The sequence below is a fragment of the Chiloscyllium punctatum genome, chromosome 33, assembly GCF_047496795.1.
Source record: "Chiloscyllium punctatum isolate Juve2018m chromosome 33, sChiPun1.3, whole genome shotgun sequence".
Classification (NCBI taxonomy): domain Eukaryota; kingdom Metazoa; phylum Chordata; class Chondrichthyes; order Orectolobiformes; family Hemiscylliidae; genus Chiloscyllium; species Chiloscyllium punctatum.
Window position 1 is genome coordinate 4,419,600 of NC_092771.1, and position 27,068 is coordinate 4,446,667.

At 40.6% G+C, this 27,068-nt stretch overlaps 1 protein-coding gene across 2 annotated transcripts in view; it reads right to left on the reverse strand.

Moving 5' to 3' along the window:
* Positions 1 to 4,585: 4,585 nt before the first annotated feature.
* trpm1a (transient receptor potential cation channel, subfamily M, member 1a) overlaps positions 4,586 to 27,068 on the reverse strand; it is a 77,230-nt gene continuing 54,747 nt past the window's right edge. Inside the window, exons 21-27 of one of the 2 annotated variants that reach the window (XM_072552760.1) lie at positions 22,565 to 22,816; positions 20,051 to 20,225; positions 19,280 to 19,300; positions 18,254 to 18,398; positions 17,585 to 17,775; positions 10,944 to 11,076; positions 4,586 to 6,313 (exon numbers count right to left, since the gene is read on the reverse strand). In XM_072552760.1, the coding sequence (XP_072408861.1) occupies positions 4,990 to 6,313; positions 10,944 to 11,076; positions 17,585 to 17,775; positions 18,254 to 18,398; positions 19,280 to 19,300; positions 20,051 to 20,225; positions 22,565 to 22,816 (2,241 nt within the window). In that variant the 3' untranslated portion in view covers positions 4,586 to 4,989. Of the gene's footprint in view, positions 6,314 to 10,943; positions 11,077 to 17,584; positions 17,776 to 18,253; positions 18,399 to 19,279; positions 19,301 to 20,032; positions 20,226 to 22,564; positions 22,817 to 27,068 lie in introns of both variants that reach the window. The other variant, XM_072552759.1, reaches the window with a different exon arrangement.

A 27,068-nucleotide genomic window follows, 5' to 3' on the forward strand; every position in this document is an offset into this window, starting at 1 on the left:
AGGCAGGTGGGCAGAGGAGGTGGGATTGCCTTGTTCGTAAAAACTGAAATTAAATCAATAACAATAAATGAATTAGGGTCAGGTGATGTAGAATCTGTGTGCGGAGAGTTGAGGAACTGCAAAGGAAAAACAAGGGAGAAATCTACAGGCTTCCAAACAATATTCAAGATTTGGGGCATTAGATACATCAGGAAATAAGAGAGGCAAAGTTACAGTGATCATGGGGGATTTCAATATGTAGGTGGACTGAGAAAATTAGTTTGGTAGTGAATTGCAAGAAATGGAATTTGTGGAATGTCGGAGATGGCTTTTTGGAGCAGCTTGTAGTGGAGCCCACTAGGGAAGGCAATACTGGAATTAGTGTTGAGCAATGAGGCAGATTTGATAAGGAAGCTTAAGATGAAGGAACTCTTAGGAGGCAGTGACCATAACTTGACAGAATTTACTCTGCAATTTGAGAGGGAGAAGATGGAATCAGAAGTAATGGTATTACAGCTGAATAAAGGCAATATACAGAGGCATGAGGGAGAAGCTGGGTAGAATTGAGTGAAAGAGGACCCTAGCAGGAAAGACAGTGAAACAGCAATGGCTGGAGTTTCTGGGAGTAATTCAGGAGACACAGCAGAGATTCATCCCAAGGGAAAAGAAGCATGTTACACGACTGACTAGGGAAGTCAGGAATAGCATAAAAGCAAAAGAGAAAGCATATAATGTGGCAAAGGGCAGTTGGTAACCAAAGATTGAGAAGGGCTTTAGAGGGTTACAAGGTAGCCAGGGAGGAACTGGAGAATAGACTTAGAAGAGCTAGAAGGAGGCATGAAAAAGCATGTGTGAAGAACAAGAGGATGGCAGGAGGAAGGGTAGGGTTGATCAGGGATAGTGGAGGGAACTTGTGCCTTGAGTCAGAGGAGGTAGGGCAGGTCCTTAACGAGTACTTTGTTTCAGTATTCACTATTGAGAGGGACCTTGAAGTTTGTGAGGACAGCATGAAACAGGCTGATAAGCTAGAACTGGATGATGTTAAGATGGCACATGTGCTGAAAATTTTGAAAAACATCAGGATACATTGCTCCCCTTGATCTGACAGGATATACCCAAAGTTACTACAGGAAGTGAGGGAAGAGATTGCTGCACCTTTGGCAATAATCTTTGCATCCTCACTGTCCATCAGAGAAGTGCCAGATGATTCAATGGTGGCAAATGTTATTCATTGTTCAAGAAAGAGAACAGGGATAATCCTGGGAATTACAGACTAGTCAGTCTTATGTCTGTGGTGGGCAAATTATTGGAGAAGATTCTGAGAGACATAATTTATGATTAGTTGGAAAACCATAGTTTGATTAAAGATAGTCAGCATGGCTTTGAGAGGGGCAGGTCATGTCTCACAAGCATTATTGAATTCTTTGAGGAGATGACAAAACATGTTGATGAAGGCCGAGCAGTGGATGTGTTGTACATGGATTTTAGCGAGGCATTTGATAAGGTTTATCATGGTAGGCTCATTCAGAAAGTAAGGAGGCATGGGATACAGAGAAATTTGGCTGTCTGGGTGCAGAATTGGCTGACCCATATAAGACAGAGGATGGTAGTAGATGGAGAGTATTCAGCCTGGAGCTCAGTGACCAGTGGTGTTCTGCAGGGATCTGTTCTGGGACCTCTGCTCTTTGTAATTTTTACAAATGTCTTGGATGAGGAAGTGGAAGGTGGGTTAGTAATTTTGCCGATGACATGAAGGTTGGAGAAATGGTAGATAGTGTGGAGGGCTGTTGTACGTTGCAACAGCATATTGACAGGATGCAGACTGGGCTGATAAGTGGCAGATGGTGATCAACCTGGAAAAGTGTGAAGTGATTCATTTTGGAAGGTCGAATTTGAATGCTGAATGCAGGGTTAAAGGCAGGATTCTTGGCATGTGGAGGAACAGAGGGATCTTGGAGTCCAGATCCATAGATCCGTCATAAGTTGCCACCAAGTGGATAAGGTTGTTAATGTATGGTGCGTTGGCTTTCATTAGCAGGGGGATTGAGTTGAAGAGCGGCGAGGTTATACTGCAGCTCTATAGAGCCCTGGTTAGACCATACTTGGAATATTGTGTTCAGTTCTGGTTGCCTCAGGATATGGAAGCTTTAGAGAGGGTGCAGAGGAGATTTACCAGAATGCTGCCTGGACTGGAGCGCATGTCTTATGAAGAAAGGTTGAGGGAACTAGGGCTTTTTTCAGTGGAACGAAGAAGGATTAGAGGTGTACAAGATGTTGAGAGGCATAGATGGAGTGAACAGTGAGAGACTTTTTTCCAAGGCAGAAATGGCTATCACAAGGGGGCAAATTTTAAGGTGATTGGAGGAAGATTTAGAGATGTCAGAGGTAGGTTCTTTGCACAGAGAGTGGTGGGTCCAGTGGTGGCAGTACAGTCAGATACATTTGGGACATTTAAGCGACTCTCAGATAGCCACATGAATAATAGTAAATTGAAGGGTATGTAGGTTGGTTTGATCTTAGAGTAGGATAAAAGGTCAGCACAACATTGAGGGCTGAAAGGCCTGTACTGTGCTGTACTGTTCTATGTTCTGTGAATGTTGCCAAAGACACCTAGGGGTGCAGGTGCAGAGTTCGTTGAAGGTGGAGTCGCAGGTACACAGAGTGATGAAGAAAGCGATTCATATGCTTGCCTTCATTGGTCATAACATTGAGTATAGAAGTTGGGATGTCATGCTGCAAATATACAGGACATTAGGATGGCCACTTTTGGAATACTGTGTACAATTCCAGTCGCTCTTCTATATGAAGGGCGTTGTTAAACTTCAGAGATACAGAAAAGATTTGCAAGGAGAGTTTGAGCAATAGGGAGATGCTGAATATGCTGGGTTTTTTTCCCCTTCATAAATCCATGCTGACTCTGACCTATCCTGTTACTACTATCCAGATGTGTCGTAATTTCATCCTTTATAATAGACTCCAGCATCTTTCCCATCACTGAGGTCAGACTTACTGGTCTATAATTTCCTGTTTTCTCTCTCCCACCTTTCTTAAATCTATCGAACTCTGGAAAATAATCACCAACGCATCCATGATTTCCCGAGCCACCTCCTTCAGTACCCTGGGATGTAGGCCATAAGGCCCCGGGGACTTATCAACCTTCAGACCTAACAGGCTCTCCAACACCAATTCCTGGCAAATATAAATTCCCTTCAGTTCAGGTCCTTCAGCCACTGTTACCTCAGGGAGATTGCTTGTGTCTTCCACAGTGAACACAGATCTGAAGTACCAATTCAATTCTTCTGCCATTTCTTTGTTCCCCATAATATATTCCCCCATTTCTGTCTTCAAAGGCCCAATTTTAGTCTTAACCATTCTTTTGCCTTTCACAAACCTAAAAAATCTTTTACTATCCTCCTTTATATTATTGGCCAGTTTACCTTCGTACCTCATTTTCTCTCTGCGTATTTCCTTCTTAGTAACCCTCTGTTGTTCTTTAAAAGCTTCCCAGTCCTCCGTTTTCCCACTTATCTTTGCTATGTTATACTTTTTCTCTTTTAACTTTATATGTTTCTTAACTTCCCTCATCAGCCACAACCGCCCATGCCTCCTCCTAGGATCTTTCTTCCTTATTGGAATGAACTGATCCTGCAACTTCTGCATTATACACAGAAATATCCGCCATTGTTCCTCCACTGTCATCCCTGCTAAGGTATTGCACCATTGAACTTTGGCCAGCTCCTCCCTCATAGCTCCATAGTTCCCTTTATTCAACTGAAAAATTGTCACTTCTGATTGTACCCTCTCCCTCTCAAATTGCAGATTGAAGCTTATTGTATTATGGTCACTACTTCCCACTGGCTCCTTCACTTCGAGGTCCCTGACCAATTCTGGTTCGTTACACAATACCAGATTCAGAATTGCCTTCTCCCTGGTCGGCTCCAGCACCAGCTGTTCTAAGAATCCATCTCTGAGGCACTCCACAAAGTTTCTTTCTTGAGGTCCAATACCATCCTGATTCACCCAGTCTACCTGCATGTTGAAATCCCCCATAACAACTGTTGTAACATCTTTGCGACAGACCAATTTCAGCTCCTGATTTAACTTACATCCGACATCCAGACTACTGTTTGGGGGCCTGTAGATAACTCCCAAGAGGGTCTTTTTACCCTTAGTATTTCTCAGCTCTATCCACACTGACTCTACATCCCTTGATTCTAGGTCCCCCCCGCACAAGGGACTGAATATCATCCCTTACCAACAAGGCCACCCCACCCTCTCTGCCCGTCAGTGTGTCCTTATGATAGCACATGTAGCCTTGAATATTCATTTCCCAGGCCCTGTCCACTTGAAGCCATGTCTCAGTTATCCCCACAATATCATATCTGCCAATTTCCAAAAGAGCCTCAAGCTCATCCATCTTATTCCTAATGCTTTGTGCATTCATGTACAGTATTTTTAATTTGTTACTGCCGTCACCCTTCCCATCAACCCCTATTTCGCTCAACCTTACAGTATGATCCCTTTCTGAGTTTTCTGCCTCATTGATACAGTTGTCTTTCTTGACTTCCCTTGTTCTAACTTTCTCTCCAATTTCCTTCTTAAACATCCAGTTTCTCCCATCCCCCCAATTTGATAGAATGGTTCAATTTTCTTAAGGGAAATGAGGAATGGGCAGTAAATGATGGTCTTGCAGCTTTATCCAAATCCTGTGACTTTTTCTTAATTCACTGAGTGGGCTCACAGAACAATGGTCACTTAAGAAACACAGGTAATAGGAGCAAGAATGGGTCTTCTGGCTCCTTAAGCCAGCTCCACTAGGGCAGAACTATCAGAAAATTGCTGGTGGCCCTGTATCTTTCCCAGACTGAGGTTAAGATCTTTATGGAAGGAAGAAGCAAAATCTGTGGTAAAAAGAAATTAAAGATCCTCAAATATGTGATGAAGATGGTGGATTAAAATTCATCTGATAACAACCAGGATTTTGGGTAACAGGACGCTGTGGGAGATCCTTTAGCAAAAGGTCTCGGTGGATTTTTTCTTTGGTCCTGGTGCTCGGCTGCTGCCTGTTCGCCGGGGCTCTCTGGACACCTGGCGGGGCTCTCCATATGCCTGGCGCAGGTCTTTTGTGCTGAATGCTTGTTTTGGTTTGTTGAAACTTTCTCCCATCATGGGCACTGTTTTCCTGCAATGTCCATGAAGACTCTTTGACCTCGAGGTGGTGAATCTATCTGGTGTGACTGTTAGAAAGTTCTTAGACTTTGAAACTGTCCTTAGTATCTCTCCTCTAGAGATACAGGGATCCAAGACATAGCTGGAAGTGTCAGTGTCCTCCTCTGTATCTGTCAGCTCTTGTTTTTGTTCTGCCAGTGTCTCAGGAGAGGATGGTAATGTTTGGGGAGTGGCTTCTTCGACCATTACTTGTTCTTCAGGCAGATTTTTATAAAACTTATGGTCACACTGAGTGACCCATTCTGGAGTCTTTGTAGAAGAGGGTTTGACAGTACGTACATGATCTATAATATAGCCATTGTCTGAACTCTGGATTTCTTCCTGACTAGATACCCTACCTTCTAACCCAATGACAACACTTCGAGACTTTACCACTGTGGTCTGGCATGCACTATAAGTCTGTGAAGAAAAATAATTAGCTGTTTTGGCCTTCTCCAAGGGAAACGAGAAACGAGTTTCCAATTTTGTTCGTCCTACTGATTCAGCTTTTGTTACTAATTTTCCTTTAAGCCCAGCTTCTGCTGTATGCAGGAACTTTTGGTAATTAGCTTCCTCTTTTGTGTTCAGTGGGTTCAGACAATCATCAGATGAGGAAACAAAGATATCGACACAAGAGTTGAAATTCCTGGGGTCCTGTGTAACTCCCAGCCTCAGGTTTTTCTCCCTCATTTTACGGGAGCTGGAGGATTGGTGGAACCCAAATCGGTGTTTTGGTGTCATGCTCACTTTCTGTTCTACAAGTTCTTTTTCATCTCTCGGAGTAATAGCAGAATAACTCTTCCTGTGAGATCCCATTGAAGGAGACATTAGACCCATGCTGTCTTCAAAGTTAGTGTCATCTCCATCCATATTGAAGCGATACATGCTGGTTGCCTCAGTACTGTTTTGTCTGATCAGGTAGGAGGCATCACATTCTGAAGGACACCTTGAACGAGTGTGAGTTAGCTCAGCCTTATCAATACCAGCCAGAACTTCCATTGCATTGACCATGCGGCCAGAGAATTCCTCCAATTGGGCCAATCGAATGTCAACAGTTTGGAGTGACGCTTTCATGAAATGTTCCCTTTCATTCACCTCCTCCAAGCGCATTGCCATATTCTCCACTCTGAAACAGAAAAATAATTATCACATCATTGAGATCCAGTTGCTGAATGAAGTACATAACTGCAATTTTACTCTGGCAAGATTACTTTATATTCTAGAAATCTGAAATTATAACAGAAAATGCTCTAAATTCTGAGCAGTTCAGGCAACACCTGCAGAGAGAAACTCAAATTTAATTAACTTGAATTTTAAATCAGAGTCAGGAAGCTGGTGCCTGAATTATCTCTAAGTCTCAATTCAGTGCTACATCTGAACCCTCGTCTAACATGATTTGGAGATGCCGGTGTTGGACTGGGGTATACAAATTTAAAAATCACACAACACCAGGTTATAGTCCAACAGGTTTAATTGGAAGCACACTAGCTTCATTCCTTCACCCACTACCACTTGATGAAGGAGTGATGCTCCGAAAGTTAGTGTACTTCCAATTAAACCTGTTGGACTATAACCTGGTGTTGTGTAATTTTTAACTCTTCTAACTTGATTTCGAAATTCAAATATCCTAATTGTCTGGAGCTCTGCACCCAAACACTGAGTGTATTTAAGAGGGAAGAAGTGTCTACAGAACACAAACAGCAAAGGCAGATGGAACCCTGATGGAGCTGGCCGATGCATTGCGAAAGAACTCAGGAGAGGTTTTTAAAATCTCCAGCACAGGCACAAACAGGACACAGTGTATGGAAAGGGTTGTCAATCAAACTTAAAGTATGCTGGATAAATGAATGTCAATGAGAAGAGGAGTGGTTAATACAGGACTGAAGGTGTTATACCTGAATGCACACAGTATAAGGAATAAGGTAAATGAGCTTTTGGTGCTGATCGAAATTGGCAGGTATGACATGGTGGGCATCATGGAGACGTGGCTGCAAGGGGATCAGGATTCGAAGCTGGATATTCAAGGACATATATTGAAAAGGTAGGCAGGTGGGGAGACGGGGTGGGGTTGCCTTTGAGGAAGAAATGAAATTAAATCAACCATGAAAAACAAAGTAAACTCAGATGGTGTAGAATCAGATGGTGTGGGCAGAATTGAGGAACCCCAAAGGTAAAAAAAAACATATATATCAGCCTTCAAACAGTAGTCTGTTTGGGGCACAAGGAGATAGAAAAGATGTATAGGAAAGGCAAAGTTACAGTGATCATGAGAGTGGACTGGGAAAATCAAGTTGGTCGTGGATTGCAAGAAAAGGAATGGCATTTTGGAGCCATTGGTCGAGCCCACTAGGGAACAGGCTTCTCCTCAGATGTTGCCTGAACTGCTGTGCTCTTCCAGCACCACTAATCCAAAATACTGGATTTAGTGTTGAGCAATCAGGTAGGGAGCTTAAGATGAAGGAACACTTAGGAGGCAGTGATCCTAATATGATTGAATTTACTCTGCAATTTGAGAAGGAGAAGAGAGAATCTGAGGTAACAGTAATACAGCTGAATAAAGGTAACTACAGAAGCATGAGGGAGGGGCTGGGTAGAATTGTCTGGAAGAGGATCCTAGCAGGAAAGACAGTGGAACAGCAATGGCAGGAGTTTCTGGGGATAATTCAGGATACACAGCAGAGATTCAACCAGAGGAAAAAGAAGCATGGTACAGGGAGGATAAGGCAACCATGGCTGATTCGGGAAGTCAGGAATAGCATAAAAGCAAAAGAGAAAGCATATAATGTGGCAAAGGGCAGTGGGAAACCAGAGGATAGGGAAGCTTATAAAGATATTTGCAAGTTTGGTGAAAGTGTATTCACTTTCCTCTAAGTCATTACTATATCAGGAAACTTTAGTTGCATGTAACAAGTGTGAGACAATAATCCTGGATAAATCTAGTTAACATGAATGTTATAGAGGACAAATTCCTGAAATGTGATGGTTTTCCAGAACAGTATGTTGAGGAACCAATGAGAGAATGGTCTATTATAGGTCAGTTTTATATCATAAGAAAGGGCTAATTATTAACCTTATTGTATATTTTCTTTACAGTATCTGCAGATTAGAAGACAGAAAATATAGCCCTACTATTTTCAAAAATAAGATTAGAGAAAATTATTGGCCTGAAGTCAGTAGGGAAAATGTTAGAATCTATGATAGATGACACAATAAGTGGATATTTAGAAAATAATGGTAGAACTGCACAAAGTCAACATGGATTTATGAAAGAGAAATCACATTTGATAAATCTGTCAGAATTTGGGCAGCATGGTGGCACCATGGTTAGCACTGCTGCCTCACAGCACCAGAGACCTGGATTCAAATCCCGCCTCGGGCAACTGTCTGTGTGGAGTTTACACATTCTCCCTGTGTCTGTGTGGGTTTCCTCTGGGTGCTCCAGTTTTCTCCCACAGTCTAAAGATGTGCAGGTCAGGTGAATTGGCCATGCTAAGTTGCCCATAGTGTTAGGTGAAGGGGTAAATGTAGGGGAATGGGTCTGGGTGGGTTGCTCTTCGGAGGGTTGGTGTGGGTTTGTTGGGCCGCAGGGCCTGTTTCCACACTGTAAGTAATCTATACTAATCTAATCTAAACTCATATGGCTGAAAAGGAAACACAGTTTGTTTTTATTTTGTATTAACCAGGACGTTACCAAGAACATCAATTTAAGGGAAAACCAAAATTTATGTTGCGAGGGGAGAATGTTGATTGGTGAACAAGTGGATTCTGATTGTCTATGACAACATTTCCACCAATGTATCAATTATTGGTGATTGACAGTTACTTGCCAAGCTTTACTGACATGTTTGGTTTAAAATTTAAACAAAGCTTTACTGTTAACTGTCAATCATCAGCAAAGCCCGAAACGTCGATTTTGAAGCTCCTTGGATGCTGCCTGAACTGCTGTACTCTTCCAGCACCACTAATCCAGAATCATCAGCAAAAGTCAATTTCTATACTACCAAATAATTATTGTAAACTTGTTAAAATATTTTTGAGAATTCAACTAGCAGATTAGATAGGGGAGAACTAGTGGATCTGGTGTCTTTCACTTTTCAGAAGACTTTTGATAAGGTCCTACACACAAGGTTAGATTGAGTACTAAATTGGCCTGGATTGAGAATTACCTAACAGGAGGAAGAGAGAGAGTGAGAATAAATGGGCTAATTTCATATTGCCAGGTTGTGACTATGGGGACCAAATGTAATATTTTTATAGAATCCCTACAATGCAGTAAGAAGCCATTTGCCTCATTGATTCTGCACAGACCCTCCAAAGAGCATCCCACCCTGCTGATAACACAGACCTAGGTGGGTATACGAGGAGGGTGTAAAGAGGCTTCAAGAAGATTTAGAACTGGTGAAGTCAGTCAGCAGGCATGTGGCAGATGGAATATAATGTGGAAGCATGTGAAGTTATCGCCTAGTGGTTCTGACATGCATTATTATGAAGTGCTTTGAGAGATTAGTAATTGCATGCATCAACTCCAGCTTTCCAGATTGCCTTGGTCCACTGCAATTCACCCACTGTCACAAATAGTCTATGGTAGATACCATTTCCCTGGCCCTATACTCATCCCTGGAACATCTGTGAACATCTGGATAACAAGAATACCTAAGTCAGACTGCTATTTATTGACTTCAGCTCCACTTTCAACACCAAAATTCCAATAAAACTCATCTCCAAAGTCCAAGGCCTAAGATTCTATTCTCACCTCTGCAACTGGATCCTCGACTTCCTGACCCACAGACTGCAATCAGTGTGGATAGATGGCAACACCTCCTCCACATTATCCTCAACACTGACCCCCTGCAAGGCTGACTACTCAGCCCCTTACTATACTCCTTATTCACTCATGACTACATGACCAAATTCAGCTGTAACTCCATTTACAAATTTGCTGATGACACTACTGTAGTGGTTCAGATCTCAAACAACAACAAGATGGCATACAGGAAAGACATAGACAGTTTAATGGCATGGTGTAAAGACAACAATCTCTCTCTGATTGTCAGCAAAACAAAGGAGCTGGTTATCGATTAAGTAAGTAGAGTGGAGGACATACCACTTTGGTTTTCTCCAAAGCTGAATATTTCCAACATTTTGTTTTTGTTTGAAATTAAGTTTAATTGAAGTGATTAAGTCAATGGAAGGATTTGGTAAGAAGGTGAGAGAAACTATTTCCTCAGGTGGGGGTGGTAGAGAACAAAAGGGTGTAACCTTCAAATTAGAGCCAAGAAACTCAGGGTGATGTCAATAAATATTTAAATCACACAAAGGTTTGTTTAAGCTGGAATTCTTTATTGTCAAATGCTGTTGGAGAATTGGTAGCAAACTGCACATTTTCAAACTGAGATTAATAGATAGGAAGAGTCAAACCAGACTGTGTTTCTCTCCCAACAGGCTCCGCCAGACCTGCTGAACTTCATGTGCAATTTCTGTATTTCAGATTTCCAGTATCTGCAGCATTTTGCTTTTATTAATAGGGTTTTTTGGTATAGTTACTGAGTTAAAAAAAAAGTGTGTGCAGATGAAGTTTAAATATGGATCAGCCTAGAGTTAACAAAATGGTGAAACAAGCTTGACAACTGAATTAACTCCAATTGTTCCCACCTTCTATTCATGAAAGAATCATTAGCAGAAACAAGAAATTTTGCACAACACAACATGAGAAGTTACATGATAAGATTTATTCTAGAAACAAAATGAACAACCACCTTTCAGCAGTGATCCGAATCCGCTCATCATTTGATGATTGTTCTTGATCTTCTTTCTGTGTGAAGTACTGTTCCACACACTGCTCCTCAAACTCCTGCAGCTTCTTCAGTTCTTCCTCACTTAGGATTAGTTCTGTCACAAGGAAGGGGACACGAAGAAGATTATTCCTACATCCATGGTAAGAACATGGAAGTAAAAGGTCTTTAAAAGTCAATATTAATTGTCTGAATAAGCAAAGATGCAAGCACAGCAAAATTCTCTTTGAGGTGGAAATGGAAAGTGAAGAGGATTTAAAAAATTCCCTCATGGGATGAAAGCATCACTGACTGATCAGCACTTATTTCCCGTGGGGGCAGTTAAGAGTCAACCACATTCCTATGAGAATGGAGTAACATGTGGGCTACACCAGGTAAGGATGGCAGATTTTCTTCCCTAAAGAGAACTGGTGAACCAGATGGGTTTTTATAACAATTGTTAGCTAACTTTTAAATGCCAAATTTTTATTGAATTCAGGTTTCACTACCTGCAATGGTCAGATTTGAACCTATGTCCCCAGAACATTAACCTAGGGTTCTGGATTACTAATACATTACCACTACCCCACCATATCCCACTCAATGACAGGGAACAAGATAATAGTTATAGATGAGCAACCTTGCGCCTGTTCTAACATTCCAGGAGATCACAGTTGATCCACTGCATAACTCCATAGACCCACCTTTCCCCCATATCCCTTTTAATCCTTAGACTACAATTGATCAAGAATCAATTGCCATTTGCAGGGCAGTGTTCCAAATGTGTGCTTCCCTTTGCATGTAGATTTCCCCAATTTGATTCCCAAAACTTCTGATCCAAAATTTTAGATAATGTCTCCATGTAGACTCGACCACTAGCAGAAATATCTGTTCCTGAAGTATCTTGAAAAGTTTTATTAAATTAGCTCCTAAACTTTAAATTTCCAGGGAATACAATGATTGTTGCTGTAATCTTTCTTCATAATTTAATTCTTAGAGTGGTAAATCTATCCTGAACTTGCTTCATTGTCAAAATAGTTTTCCTAAGATCTTGCTACCTAGTAGTGCTCAATGTTTCAAGTATAGTCCAGCCAGGGCTTTGTATACATCTAGCATGGCTTTAACTCGGAAGGTTAGAATTGTATTCCCCTTTTTGATTATTTTTGTACGTATTCAGGACATTTTAATAATGCATGTACCTGAATTCCCAAGTCTCTTTGGACCTTGAAAGTTACTACCTTTGCACCATTTAGAAGTTAGTCTGTTCTATCACATTTACCTACATTGAAAACCATTTCAAAATCATTTTGTCGGTTTTCTCTATTAAATTTATTTTTCAATATCTCTATGTAATTTTATAGAATTAGGCCATTTAACCCATCAAGTCTGCTCTGCCATTCGATCATGGCTGATATATTTCACAAGTCCTTCTGCCTTCTCCTTGTAACCCTTCATCTCCTTACTATCAAGAACCTACCTATCTCTGTCTTCAATACAGTCAAAGGTTTGGCCCTCCACAGCCCTTGCAGAAATTAGTTCCATGGATTCACCATCCTCTGGCTGAAGAAATTCCTCCTCATTTCAGTTCTAAAGGGTCATCCCTTCGCTCTGAGGTTGTGTCCACAGATTATAGTCTCTCCTACTAGTGAAAACATCTTCTGCATGTTCACTTTTTCTAGGCCTTTCAGTATTGTGTAGGTTTCAATTAGATCATCCCTCATCCTTCTAAACTCCATGAGGAGACACCCAGAGTCCTCAACCGCTCCTCATATGACAAGCCCTTCATTCCCAGAATCATAGAACATAGAACATTACAGCTCAGTACAGGCCCTTCAGCCTTCGATGTTGTGCTGCCCGGTGAAACCAATCTGAAGCCCATCTAACCTACACTATTCCATTATCATCCATATGTTTATCCAATCACCATTTCAATGCCCTTAAAGTTGGCAAGTCTATACTATTGCAGGCAGGACATTCCACACCCTTACTACTCTGAGTAAAGAACCTACCTCTGCCATCTATCCTATATCTATCATCCCTTAGTTTAAAGCTTTATCTCCTTGTGTTAGCCATCACCATCCAAGAAAAAGGCTCCCACAGCCCACCCTATCTGATCCTCTGATCATCTTGTATGCCTCTATTAAGTCACCTCTTCATCTTCTTCTCATTAATGAAAACAGCCTCAAGTCTCTCAGTCTTTCCTCATAAGACCTTCCCTCCATACCAGCCAACATTCTGGTAAATCTCCTCTGAACCCTTTCCAATGCTTCCACATCCTTCCTGTAATGCGGCGACCAGAATTATATGCAATACTCCAATTGCGGCCACATCAGAGTTTTGTACAGCTGCAACATGGCCCCATGGCTTCGAAACTCAATCCCTCCAATATAAGCTAACACACCGTATGCCTTCTTAACAACCCTATTAACCTGGGTGTCAACTTTCAGGGATCTATGTACATGGACACAGATCTCTCTGTTCATCCACACTACCAGGAATCTTACCATTAGCGTAGTACTCTGTATTCCTGTTGCTCCTTCCAAAGTGAATCACCTCACACTTTTCTGCATTAAACTCCATTTGCCACCTCTCAACCCAGCTCTGTAACTTATCTATGCTCCTCTGTAACCTGCAACATCCTTCAGCACCATCCACAACTCCACTGACCTTCGTGTCATCCACAAATTTACTAACCCATCCTTCTACACCTTCATCCAGGTCACTTATAAAAATGACAAACAGCAGTGGCCCCAAAACACATCCTTGAGGTACAGCACTAGTAACTGAACTCCAGGATGAACATTTCCCATCAACCACCACCCTCTGACTTCTTACAGCTGGCCAATTTCTGATCCAAACCGCTAAATCACCATCAATCCCATGCCTCTGTATTTTCTGCAATAGCCTACTGTGGGGAACCTTATCAAACGCCTTACTGAAATCCATATACTCCACATCAACTGCTTTACCCTCATCCACCTGTTTGGTCACCTTCTCAAAGAACTCAATAAGGTTTGTGAGGCATGACCTATCCTTCACAAAACTCTGTTGACTATGCCTAATCAAATTATTCCTTTCTAGATGATTATAAATCCTATCTCTTATAATCTTTTCCAAAACTTTGCTCGCAACAGAAGTAAGTATCACTGGTCTATAATTAACAGGGTTGTCTCTACTCCCTTCTTGAACAAGGGAACAGCATTTGCTATCCTTCAGTCTTCTGGCACTATTCCTGTACACAATGATAACATAAAGATCAAAGCCAAAGTTTCTGCAATCTCTTCCCTAGCTTCCCTGAGAATCCTATGATAAATCCCATCCAGCCAAGGGAACTTACCTATTTTCACACTTTCCAGAATTGCTAACACCTCCTCCTTATGAACTCAATCCCTCGTAGTCTCATAGCTTGTATTTCAGTATTCTCGTCAACAACATTGTCTTTTTCCTTTGTGAATACTGACAAAAGATATTCATTTAGTACCTCTCTTATCTCTTTGGTCTCCACGCACAACTTCTTGCAAACACCCTCTAGATTTCCTTGAACACCAGCACATCCTTCCTTAGATATGGGTCCAAAATTCCTCAATATTCCAAACAGTCTGACCAGAGGCTTATACAACCCCAGCAGTACAGCCCTGCTTTAGTATTCTCGTTCTTTCAAACTGAATACTAACATTGCATTTGCCTTCCTAACTGCCAACTGAACCGGCATGTTAACCTTAAGTGAATCCTAAACCAGAACTCTTAAGTCTCTTTGTGCTTCAGATTTCCGATGCTTTTCGCAGTTTAGACAATAATCTTCTCTATTCTTCCTACCAAAGTGCATAACCTCACACTTTCCAAAATGTATTCCATCTGCCACTTCTTTGCCCACTTTTATAGCCTGTCCAAGTGCTTCTGCAGCCTCACTGCTTCCTCAACCCTATCTGTCCCTTCACCTATCTTTGTGTCATCTGCAAACTTAACAACAATGCTCTCAGTTTCTTCAGCCAGATCACTAATGTTATCAGGTTTTGCATCATAAGCAAATTTGGATCAGTGGATTTCTAACCCATCATCTAAGTCATAAAGAAATACAGTGAATAGTTGAGGCTCCAACAGATATCCTTACAGGACATCAATAGTCACATCCTGTCAGTTAGTGTCATCTGCCCATTATCCTTGATCAATCTTTTGTTGTTCAACCAATTTATTGATGAGGTCAATAATTTGTCTCTAATCCTATGAATCTCAACTAAGTAGTCTCCTGAGAGGGACCTTATCAAATTTCTTCTGAAAGTCTGTATGAATAGCATTTTAAAACCTAATTAAAATATTATCAGGCTTTTTCTTTAGTCCTTTATCACAATGTTTTCGAGCCATTCAGTCACCCCATCCTTAATTATAGATTCTAGTAATTTCTCTACAATAGGTGTTTGGCTAACTGATCTCTAATTCCCTAGTTCTACTCTCTCACATTTCTTAAATAGCAGAATGGCATGTATAATTCAATCTAAACCATGATTTCAAATCAAGAGAACTTTAGAAGATTATTGTTAAGGCATTAACAATGTTCTCACTAATTTATTTTTAAAATGAGAGATATGAGCCATCTGTTCATTGGCACCATTATTTTCTTTATTATAGTTATTATACTTACAGTAATTTGGGTGGACCTGTTCCAAATATTAGTTTTTCTGGGGTATCTGGCCATAGTAGTCTCTGACTCAAATGTAATTAATTACCAGACCAATTCAAACTAATTATTCAGTATGTCCATCAGTTCCTTGTTTTTGTGGACAGTACCTTCATTATCAGTTTAAGATCCTACATTGCTCCTGACCAACCTTTTTTTCCTAATATAGTTATAATGACTTCTTTTAGCTTTGATTTTGATATCCCTTACAAATTCCCTTTTATTTCATATTTTTATAGTTTTTAGACTTTTTATTTAACTCTGACATTTTTTGTACATTCCCTCGTTGCCAGGAACTGCTACAGGCCTTCTGCCATGTTCTCCATTCAAAGATTTACCCTTTTTTTGTTTACTTTTGGGATGTGGGTGTCTTTGGCCAGGCCAGCATTTATTGACCATCCTTAAATGCCAGTTAAAAGTCAACCACATTGCCTAGAGTCTGGAGTCACATGCAGGCCAGATCAGGTAAGGATGGCAGATTTCCTTTCCTAAAGGACTTTGGTGAGCCAGATGGGTTTTTCCAACAATTGACAATGGATTTATGGTCACCATTAGACTGTTAATTCCAGATTTTTATTGAATTCAAATTCCACCATCTGCTGTGGTGGTATTTGAACACAAGTCCCCAGAACATTAGCCAAGTATCTAGATTAATAGTCTAGCGATAATATCACTAGACCATTGCCTCCCCTTTCCTGTTTACTGTCCCATCTCATTGAAAACAGCCCAACCTAAATTGTTATTCAAGTTGTTACTTACTCCACCCTTTCAAATAATTAAACTCAATCGTATTCAGATTACTACTAGATAAATGTTTGTGCACTGTCAAGCCATGAAATAAACTTGGCTCATCACTAAATATTAAATGGATTGCCCTCTTTATCAGTTTGTGAATATATATTGTTGCAGAAAACTACCTCAGACACATTCAGAAAACTGACTCTCTTTGACATGATTTAGTCTGTTTATCCAAATCTACGTGAAAATTAACATTGTGTCTGAAGATCACTGCCTTTTCTGTGTGCTTATTTAATCTCTATATTTATGAAATCTACCATTTCACAGCTGCTACTTGGTAGGTTTGGTTAGGGGCACCATGTGAAACTCACATCATAGTGTTATACTTTCTATGTTTTAATTCTGCCCATGATTTATCACTGCTTGCTTATCCCTTGCCCCTCATCATCAAACTGATTTCATACTTAATCACAAAGGCTATTTCTCCCCATTTAGCATCTTCCAAAACATGCCTGTAGACTTCATAACCTGATATATTTATTTGGTATATTTCTATTAACCTGGATTAATTTAGTTCCCAATCCTGACCATTTTAGAGCCATGTTTTGGAAACAGTTACCATTTCATAGACTCCAGTTGAATTTACCCTTGCAATTCATTCAATTTGTTTACTTGGCCACATACCCTAACCTGTCCTGCTTATGTGTTCTTTAAGCATTTCTTATTTATCTCTGCTGTTTAAATTAATTTACATCTTTTAGTTTCCTCTTTTCCTGTAGTGATTAAAGCACAATTTTGAACTGTTACTCTACTCTCTATCCTTTCTTTGCGCTATTATCTAAATGACCTTTTCCACCATAGCCCTACTCCATTTACAAGTTGTGACCATCCTCTTCATCCTTTGTACTCAGATTCTAGTTCGATTCCAGTTCAGGTGGAATCCATCCCAATTTCCTTTCAGTAGTAATACTGCTATCCCTCTTTCCCACACGGTTCTTCAGTTTCTCTTATCTATTTATTCCTTCACCGATTTGCTTGTAACTCAGGAATGATACAGACTTTGTAACTGTTGAGATCTCAGGGAGGGGAGGGATGGAAGGTGTTTACAGTTACTGCTGGTTAGGAGACAGTAGTTGGTTGAATATCCAGATGATGGGGTTGGAAACAGGCAGGGCTTAAGGCCCAGTTATTATTAGGAGGAAAGTGTACACACTCAGTCCCCGATCGCGTTCTTCCATCTCCTTGTTCTTCCTGCGACAGCACTGCTGCACAATCATGGACAAATAACTGAAGATGATCAGTGGTGGTGGGAAAACAGGCCTTTCATGAAATGTCAAGATTAGTTGATAACGCTGGAACTTCCAGACCTGGTTGGAAATGGAAATCACCTCCAAGAAGGTGTTGCTGCAGAACAGAACACAAATCCCAATCAACAAACAGACCACAAGAGACCCAACTGAGGAGCAGGTTCTATAATCCAAGGGAGAGGGAAGAGGGAAGGAAGAGATTGAAGGAGAGAGAGGAGGGGAGGAGGTTACTTGTAGTCCAGGGCAGGGAAGCAGACAGGGAGCAAGAGGGAGGGTAGAGCTTGGGGGAGGGAATAACAGAGTTTTATAACTCAGGGTAAGAAAGAAATTAAACAGGGTATAATATAACAACCCTTATATCAATCCAGAGAAAATGAAGAACAGTTTGCGCAAGGTGACTGGAGCTTTAAAGGAATAATAAAAGGAATGTTCACAGGAGTACGATTCATAAATATTGGAGACAGCAGGAAGGACATTGTCAGCTGCTACATGGCTGACTATAATTTGCAGTTTCTTTAAACCATCAGTTACTACATGGTTGCAAAGTTGAACACGTTAACTGTTCCGATTCTTACTTGAAGACAGCAATCAGCAGATTTACAAGCAGGACATTAGCAACAAGAAGGTAACATGCCATGATAGCAGGAATAATCCAGGCCCCAGGGATACAGGGAGGGAGCCGCTTCCCATCATCATCAAACAGGTTCTCTCCACAAGGAGCTACAGGGGAAGAAATTCCTCACAGTTTAACACAGAAAACACAAGGTGCACCAACACAAGCTCAATGCCCTATCTCACTGAATGGATTCATTTTATTTCAGGGAACATGACCCCGCTCCAATTGTTGTTTGTCCCTTATCACTTGAGAAACTGCAGAGATCCCATTCGCATTGTCACGAAGGATTGAGGCACAGAATGACCAGAACAAAGGGGTCACAACTTTCCAAACTGCAGGAAGTCACAGTTTTCCAAACTGGGAGTGGGGTTACACCTTCCCAAACCACAGGGGGTTAGGGTAATACCTACCAAAGCAAAGGGGTCAGGCTTATGTGGGCAGATTTGTGGGAGGGAGTTGATAAGTGCAGTTGTGAGCAGGCACAGATGTTGACACAAATCCACACCCACTCTGGATGGCTACCTGCAACCCTATATGTGGAATGTGTGAACATGGGCTAAGTTGCCCACACTAGACAGTGGCTTTAAGTGAGTCAGAACTTATGAGCAACTCACACAACATTGCTGAATTTTACAGAAAACTGGAAATGCTTAACCTGAGGCTATTGAATCATGTATGTTGTTGCGTTTGATAGAACAAATGCATAAACTACAAAATCTTCACAGCCAGACTGCCCTCGCCAACTTGGAACAACTTTAATCAATCTGGCTAGCCCCTGTAACTGCTGAATTCCAGCCATTTAAAGATCAAAATAACTTTAATAATGAACAAAAAAGGCTCAGTTAAATCTGGTCGGTTTATGGCCAAGCCTTTGTAACAAGCAAACATAAAATCACAAACACAGAAACTAGACATCGTCACATCATACCCATAATACACACAGACTACTTCTGTCATTTAACAGCATCTACAGTCACACACTTACGATTAATTTCCATGGCGTATACTGGTAACAAGATTTCATTACAGCAGGAGCAAAAATTAAGAAAGTAAAGGAAGATAGTGAGAGCAAATCTCCACAATGTCACAAGCAAGAATTCCTGCCATACATATTCATAACAAAACCTTGCAGTCCCAGGGAATGAAATACAGAGAGTACAGGCCAAGAGACTGTAATCAGCAAATACTAAATGAAATGGACACTCTCAAATTCTGACTTTTCATACTACATATTGACAACCCAGTTTTTCTCTCCATGAATGCAAAGATTAACTGCAAAATGTTGTCTGTCACATCTAATGTTAAAGCTGCCAGAAGGAGCTCAAATATCTGAAATATTTTCCTCTATGATATTGAGAGATTGGGCTAACGGTGGCTCAGTGGTTAGCACTGCTATCTCAAAGCGCCAGAGACCCAGATTGGATCCCATCTTGGGCACTGTCTGTGAGGAGTTTACACATTCTCCATGTGTCTGCATGGGTTTCCTCCAGGTACTCTGGTTTCTTCCCACAGTCCAAAGACATGCAGGATAGGTGGATCAGCCATGCTAAATTGCCTATAGTATCCAGGGAAATGCACGGTGACAGGGATTGGATAAAGGGGTGGCTCTGGGTGGAACAGCCCACAATATGTCAGGATGTTACTGCTTCAGACATGAACAATGGCAGTAACCCATGACATCAGCTTGGCTGCTTTCATATTTATTATTTGCCCAAGGAAACAGGAAACAGAGTCTTACTATAAATTCTAGTCTTACGGTCTATCTGATCCGCAAACACCTCTCCATAGATCATCCAGTAGGGCATGTAGAAAATGTTCCGGGCTAATCTCCAGGAAGGCTCCTCATCTGGATGTAGAATGGCCTGTCTTGACACCCCAAAACTCATCAGGACCACTAGCATAATGACCACAAAGTACAGCATGTCGACCATCTGGAAAACAACACTGAAAGTCATTCCATCACAAAGATGCATTATATCATAGAGCAACCATCACCATAAAGATGTCAGACAGGAAACTTGGAGTCTTCATAAAACTTCTAATCGAATGTATCAATTTTTCTTACACTGACCAGACCCCACTCCTAAACTTTGCCAGTACATTTGTAGGGGAGGCAATGGTCCAGTGGTGTTATTGCTGACTCTTAACCCAGAAACCCAAGTAATGTTCTGGGGACTTAGGTTCAAATCCTGCCACAGCAGAAGATGGAATTTGAATTCAATAAAAATCTGGAATCATGAGCCTGTGATCATCAGGAATCCATTGTTGATTATGATTAAAAAACCCATCTGGTTCATTAATGTCCTTTAGGGAAGGAGACTGCTGTCCTTACCTGGTCTGGCCTAGATGTGACTCTTAGCTGCCTGCTGGGATGGGCAATAAATGCTGGTTATTAAGCAATGCCATCATCCATAAATGAGTTTTTAAAATGTGTAATGTTTGTACTATTACATTGTACATGGATTGATGGAATAAATGTAAGTTAATGACTTGATTTTTGCATTTAAAAGGATCCATTTTTCTTTCCATGATGGCTGTCCACTATATACAGCAGGAGCTACAACATAAAACTGACCAGATGCACACACAGGTTCAACATGCGTTAGCAGATTTTGTTATTGATGCCAAACCCTCTTTTCAGTACCTATTATTTCACCCATGGCAATCTTTATAGTCAGTGTCATACAGCATATTTGAAGCATTCACATATGTTGATTTTCTGCCTGAGAAAAAAAATTAATTCTTCATTTCTGTTATTAAATCAAAATCAGCAAATGAAACAATGGCAGTAAATGTGCAGATTTCAATTCTTCAGTAACTCAGTTCACTTCTGTAAATTTAAATTGTTGAACACCATTGCAATGTTAAAAGAAATGCTAACATAAATGCAAAATACTGCAGTTGTTGGAAATCTGAATATATGAAAAAGAAAGCAAATAATAGGCTCTGAAGAATCGTAGAGGTCTACAGCACAGAAAGTGGGACCAGATGGAACAGCTATTCCCTTTGAAATCATGGAATTAAAATCATATTCCATAAAATTTCTTCAGGAAATGTTTGAATCTGAAGCAGAGAATTTCCTCATCTACCCTGATTTAACAATTTCAGTAGATGGCCATTTAATTTCAGAAACAGCTACAGTACTTTCTGTATTTTGTTTGTATTTACCATGTTCCTTGTCTACTTCACTCAGAGAATATTAGACTGTTAGAAACTGGAGCCAACAAAGGGACCAGAGACCAAGACAGGGAATAGGAGCCTGAGATGACTGTTCTCATTGCAAACAGCAAGTTGGATGCTGCATATTTCCAGCATTTGCTTTTTGCACTTTATTCCTCTCACAGGTCACTCAATCCTCGAGAGTATTTGCAGTATTTTCTGTTTTCCAAACCATCTTCAACTCAACCTCCACACATCCCGACCTGGGAAAATTGCTGAGACATTCCCTCCCCTCTGCTGATCACAACCCAATTAAAGGTTACTGGTGACTTCAGGTCTTCAGGTCATCATTTTCCCAAGCACAAGGAGATGTACAACCTTGGGAATAAGGTTCTATAAATCCTGCAACAGAAGTTTTAACCTCCTCCACAATCTGCTTTGATAAGGTACTTCTACAGAGAAACACCCCAAGAAAACTGAGGTGGGGGGGGGGGGGGGGGGGGAGGTGGGGGTTGGCGAGCATGTAACAGTGAATAGCAGACAGTAAGTAGTAAGGGGTAGATACCAAAGAACACAGCCCAGAGACTTGATGTATTTGTTGAAGTTGGGAAATTGTGTGGTCTATAGAAACTCCGGAGATAGAGGCAGAGAGATTAAAAAACAGAAGCTGATGGTAGAAGACAGGGAAGTAGAATTACATGTATTCTAGAGCAACTGTGTGGGGAGTACAGCAGCTTAGCATGAAGACTAGGCATAGTAAAACCATAACAGGATCAAGAAAGGAGGATCTGGAACTTGATTTAAAGAACTAGCAGCAGATGGTGGCTTCACTAAAGTGCATGGAGGGAACCCAATCACAACGTTTTGTCAGTTTGCATTTGAATAGAATTTCCAAGTCTTTCTGCAAAGAAATGAGAATGATCTAAAAAGAGTCTGATCCAGGTTTAAAGGGGAATTCTCTGCCCCATTCTTCATGTTTCCATATTAAAGTTCAATTATCTTCTTTCTCACTGTACTAAAAGGAATTCGTATGGCCACTGAAGTGGAAACTAGCTCCAGATTTAAGTACAGATTCTCAGGGTTTGTGAGTCAGATGTGAGGGCTCACTCACCATCTTCCCAATCATCATCACATAGGGTCCCAGGTACTTGTTGACACCAAAGATGTCAAGGACACGGATATACCAGATGATAATATCCACACAGTAGATGACACGACCATAGCTCATATAGGGTTGACTCTGGAGCCGCAGTAACACACCACAGCTGAAGATAGCAATTGCTACCATGTCAGTGACATTCCAGTATTCCTGCATCCACACTTTCACCTTCTGCCTCAGTTTACTTGGCTCTGACATCAGAATCTAAATTTAAAAATAAATTAACAAGAATGGAATTTGTTATTACTCAATAGGCATAAACATGTCATCTCCAATTTCTGTGGTGTGTTTGTTGTAATACATATGAGCATACAAATTAGATGCAACAGTAGGTCATTTGGTCCCTCAAGCCTTCTCTGTCATTCAATAGGATCACAGCTGATCGATTATTCCAGATTCCCACCACGTCCTAAATAACCACAAACCTGCTTTCTCTGCCTTTAACACATTCAAATATCTTGCTTCCTCCACCTTTTGAAGAAGGGAGTTTGAAAGTGTCATGACACTGAGGAAAGTTTTTGCCTCATCTCTGTCTTGAATGGATGACCCCTTAATTTAAACAGTGTCCTTACATCTAAATGCTCTTATAAGAAGAAACATCCTTGACACATCATTCTTGTCAAGTTCCCTCAGGATCTTATACATTTGAATCAAATTGCCTCTTACTCTTCGAAACTCTAGCGCACAAGGGCTGGTCTGTCCAACCTTTCTTTATAAGATAATCCATTCATAGCTATCAGTTCAAATATTAGTCTGATAAACATTCTCAGAATTGCTTCTAACACATTTTCACCCTGCCTTAAATAAGGAGACTAATACTGTACACAATATTCCCCTATACAACTGAATCATAGCCTTCTTACTTTTGTGTTCTATTCCCCTCACAATAAGCATTAACATTCTATTAACTTTTCTAATTACTTGCTGTACCTGTATCTTAACCTTTTGTGAACCATGCACTAAGACACTCATATCCCTCTGTAATTACTTGCCATTTAGATAATAGGATTCATTTTTATTCTTGCCAAAATGGACAATTTCATATTTTCCCATCTTCCTTACAACAGATACTAAACTAACTGACCTGTAGGTACCTGATTTTGATCGTTCTCCTGTGAGGAATATTCATAGTAATGCTATTATTGTGATACCGGTTCCTAAAGTAGACTTCAAAGTGGCATTTTAAAAAGACCCTTGAGGTAAATAGTTCAATGCTTTGGGAAAAATAAAGTAGAAGAAAGAAAACAAAGGGAGCTATTAACTCGAAACAAAGACAAAACCAAGTTTCCTTTTAGAAAAAACAAATCAATTCAGAAAGTTAGAGAGTGAACAGGCTTCTTTTAGAGACAAGCACATCATTCAAAGGGAAAAGCCTACAACATCAGTAATGCTGTTTGACAGTCTTCAAAACAGTCAGGGCAGAACACAGAACAGTATAGCAAAGGAACCAGCTCTTCAGCTCACCATGTATGCACTGACTATGATGCTATTTTAAACTAATCACACCCACCTGCTCACAATCCATAATCGCTCTATCCCTTGCCTGCTTATGAGTCTGTCTCAATGCATGTTAAACATTGCTAACATATCTGCATCTACCACCTCCCCTGGTGGGACATTCCAGGCACCTTACATTCTGTGCAAAAAATTTGCCTCACACACCATCTTTAAACTTTCCACTTCTCACCTTAAACCCACATCCCTTAGATTCCCCCCTGGGAAAAAAGACTCCAACTATCCACCCACCTATGTCTCCCATAAAGTTATATACTGCAACCAGGTTGCCCCTCAGCCTCCAATGCTCTAATGAAAACAATCCAAGTTTGTCCAATCTCTCTAGCTAATACATTCCAATCCAGGCAATATCCTGGTAAATCTCTTTTGCATTGTTCCTACAGTGTGGTGATCAGAACTGTGCACAATACTTCAAATGTGCCTTAACTGAATCTTTACACAGTTGCTACACGACTTACCAACTTTTATACTCAGTGCCCACACTGCTGAAGGCAAGCATGACATATGCCTGCTTTACGACCATATCCAGTTGTGTTTCCGTTTTCAGGAAGCGATGGACATGCACCCCAAGATCCCTCTGTATATCAACGCTCCTTTAGGGTCCTGACTTTTGCTGCCCTTTCCAAATGTGAGTAAACCATGTTCCTAAAGATCCTCTCCAATAATTTCCCAATCACTAATGTAAGGTTCATTGGCCTATAACTGCCTGGATTATCCCATTGCCCTTTTTAAACAATGGGAACTACAATGGTTATTCTCCAATTTTCTGGGACCTTGCCTACGGCGAAAATGAATATAAAAATCTCTATTGAGCTCCCAGAAATCTCCTCTCTTCCCTCCTCCAGTGTATGGGATCAATCCCATCAGGCCCTGGGGACTTAGCTTACTTCTTTTCAAGACACTGAACAACGCCAACGCCAATGCCAACGCCAACGCCAATGCCGCTTCCTCCTCCTCCTCCTTAATATTGACATGCCCTAGAATGTTAACATAACCCTCTCCAATCATACCATCATTCATGTCCTTATAACTTAAGTCCTGATTGGCTTACAAGTTAGTAAGTGAAACACTCCAGAAACAGAATGATTTAAAGTGCCAAATTAAGATTTCCTACAAGATTGTTCTATGCATGAGTTTAAGGAACACGTTAAGAAGCATGTGAGCCATTTTAGTGGTTTGTTTAAAGGACCCATGAAGAAGCATTAACTAATGATGATAGCATTGAGCAAATGCAGATATTTACCAGAGAGCAGCAACTGCAGCTGCACCCACGAAACAAGGAACTTAAAATGCAGACAGGTTAACCCTTCACTGTGAGTTGAGTATCTATAAGGCTGTTGTTGAGGGTAAGAGGTAGAATTTTTGTTTCTGATATTTGTAATAATATTGATTCAAATTGTCCTGAAATTGTGTAAAATTGTTTAATATTTCTGTCTTATAAACTTTGATGTTTTTTTCTTAAAAGTACACTGACAGTCTCTTGTGAATATGTTCAGTGATTAACCATGGTACACAAATTGAAAACATAAAACTATGGGTCTATTGAGTCAGATTTCTCTCTACAACCTGACTTGTCCAGTATTAACTTCAGAGCTGAAAAATGTGTTGCTGGAAAAGCGCAGCAGGTCAGACAGCATCCAAGGAGCAGGAGAATCGACACTTCGGGCATAAGCCCTTCATCAGTTAGGATCGTCAAACTCCCTTTTTGAACAAAGGAATGGAAACATTCTAATGGAAACTTCCCTAAAGGAAATGCTAAGAGAATTCTGGAAAATTAAAATCAATGCATCAGCTATTGCACTAACCAATTCTTTTAAAACCCTAGGATGTAGTCCATCGTGACCTAGGGACTTGTCAAGCCACAGCTCCAACAATTGCTCAGTACTTCTTCTCTGATGATCATCATTATCTTGAATTCCTCCCTCCCTTCCATTTCCTGATTTACAGATATTTCTGGGATGTTACTTGATTTCTTTATAGTGAAACCTGTTGCAAAATAATAATTTGTGTACAAGCCCTTTATTTTCCATTATTAATTTCCCAGACTCACTAATTATTATCCAATGTTAACTTTAAAAACTCTTTTTTGTTTTTAAATATCTATATTGGTTCTTACTGTTTGTTTTGATGTTTCTAGCGAGTTTTTTCTCATTCTCTATTTTTTCCATCTTCATTGATCTTTTTCATGGGGCAGCATGGTGGCTCAGTGGTTAGCACTGCTGCCTCACAGCACCAGGGACCTGAGTTCAATTGTAGCCTTGGGCAACTGTCTGTGTGGAGTATGCACATTCTCCCTGTGCCTGCATAGGTTTCCTCTGGGTGCTCTGGTTTTCTCCCAGAATCTGACGATGTACAGGTTAGGTGAATTGGCCATGCTAAATTGCCCATGTTTAGGTTAGGGGCATTAGTCAGGGGTAAATATAAGATGATAGGGTAGGGGTCTAGGTGGGTTACTCTTCGGAAGGTCGGTGTAGACTTGTTGGCTGAAGTGCCTGTTTCTACTCTGTAGGGATTCTAATTCTAAAGCTATAGGTAATATTTAAAAATTTTAGTTAACCTGCTCTTTTTTTATATTTTGTCCAATCTCCTTCCACCTGAATTTGTGCAATTATCTGCCTTTTCATTAAGTTTGATGTTGTCGTTAATCTTCATCAATATTCACAGATGGTGAATCATCCTCTTGGAATTTTTCTTGTAAAGGCAGAGGGGGTGGATCCTAAAAGTATGCATACAAATGGGACAGGTTTCTCAGAGTCCTTACAGAAAATTACTGGAGTTTAATAACTTGGCAGGCAGTAGGTTGAATGAAACCGTCAATGGATTAGCGACCTTTCACTTCAGCTGATGACCATTCTGCTACATCCTTTGACTTGTCCTGTGGTCAGTGATCTTTAACCCTCAAGACATATACTGCCCCAAAAACTGACCTCTCCAACTGACC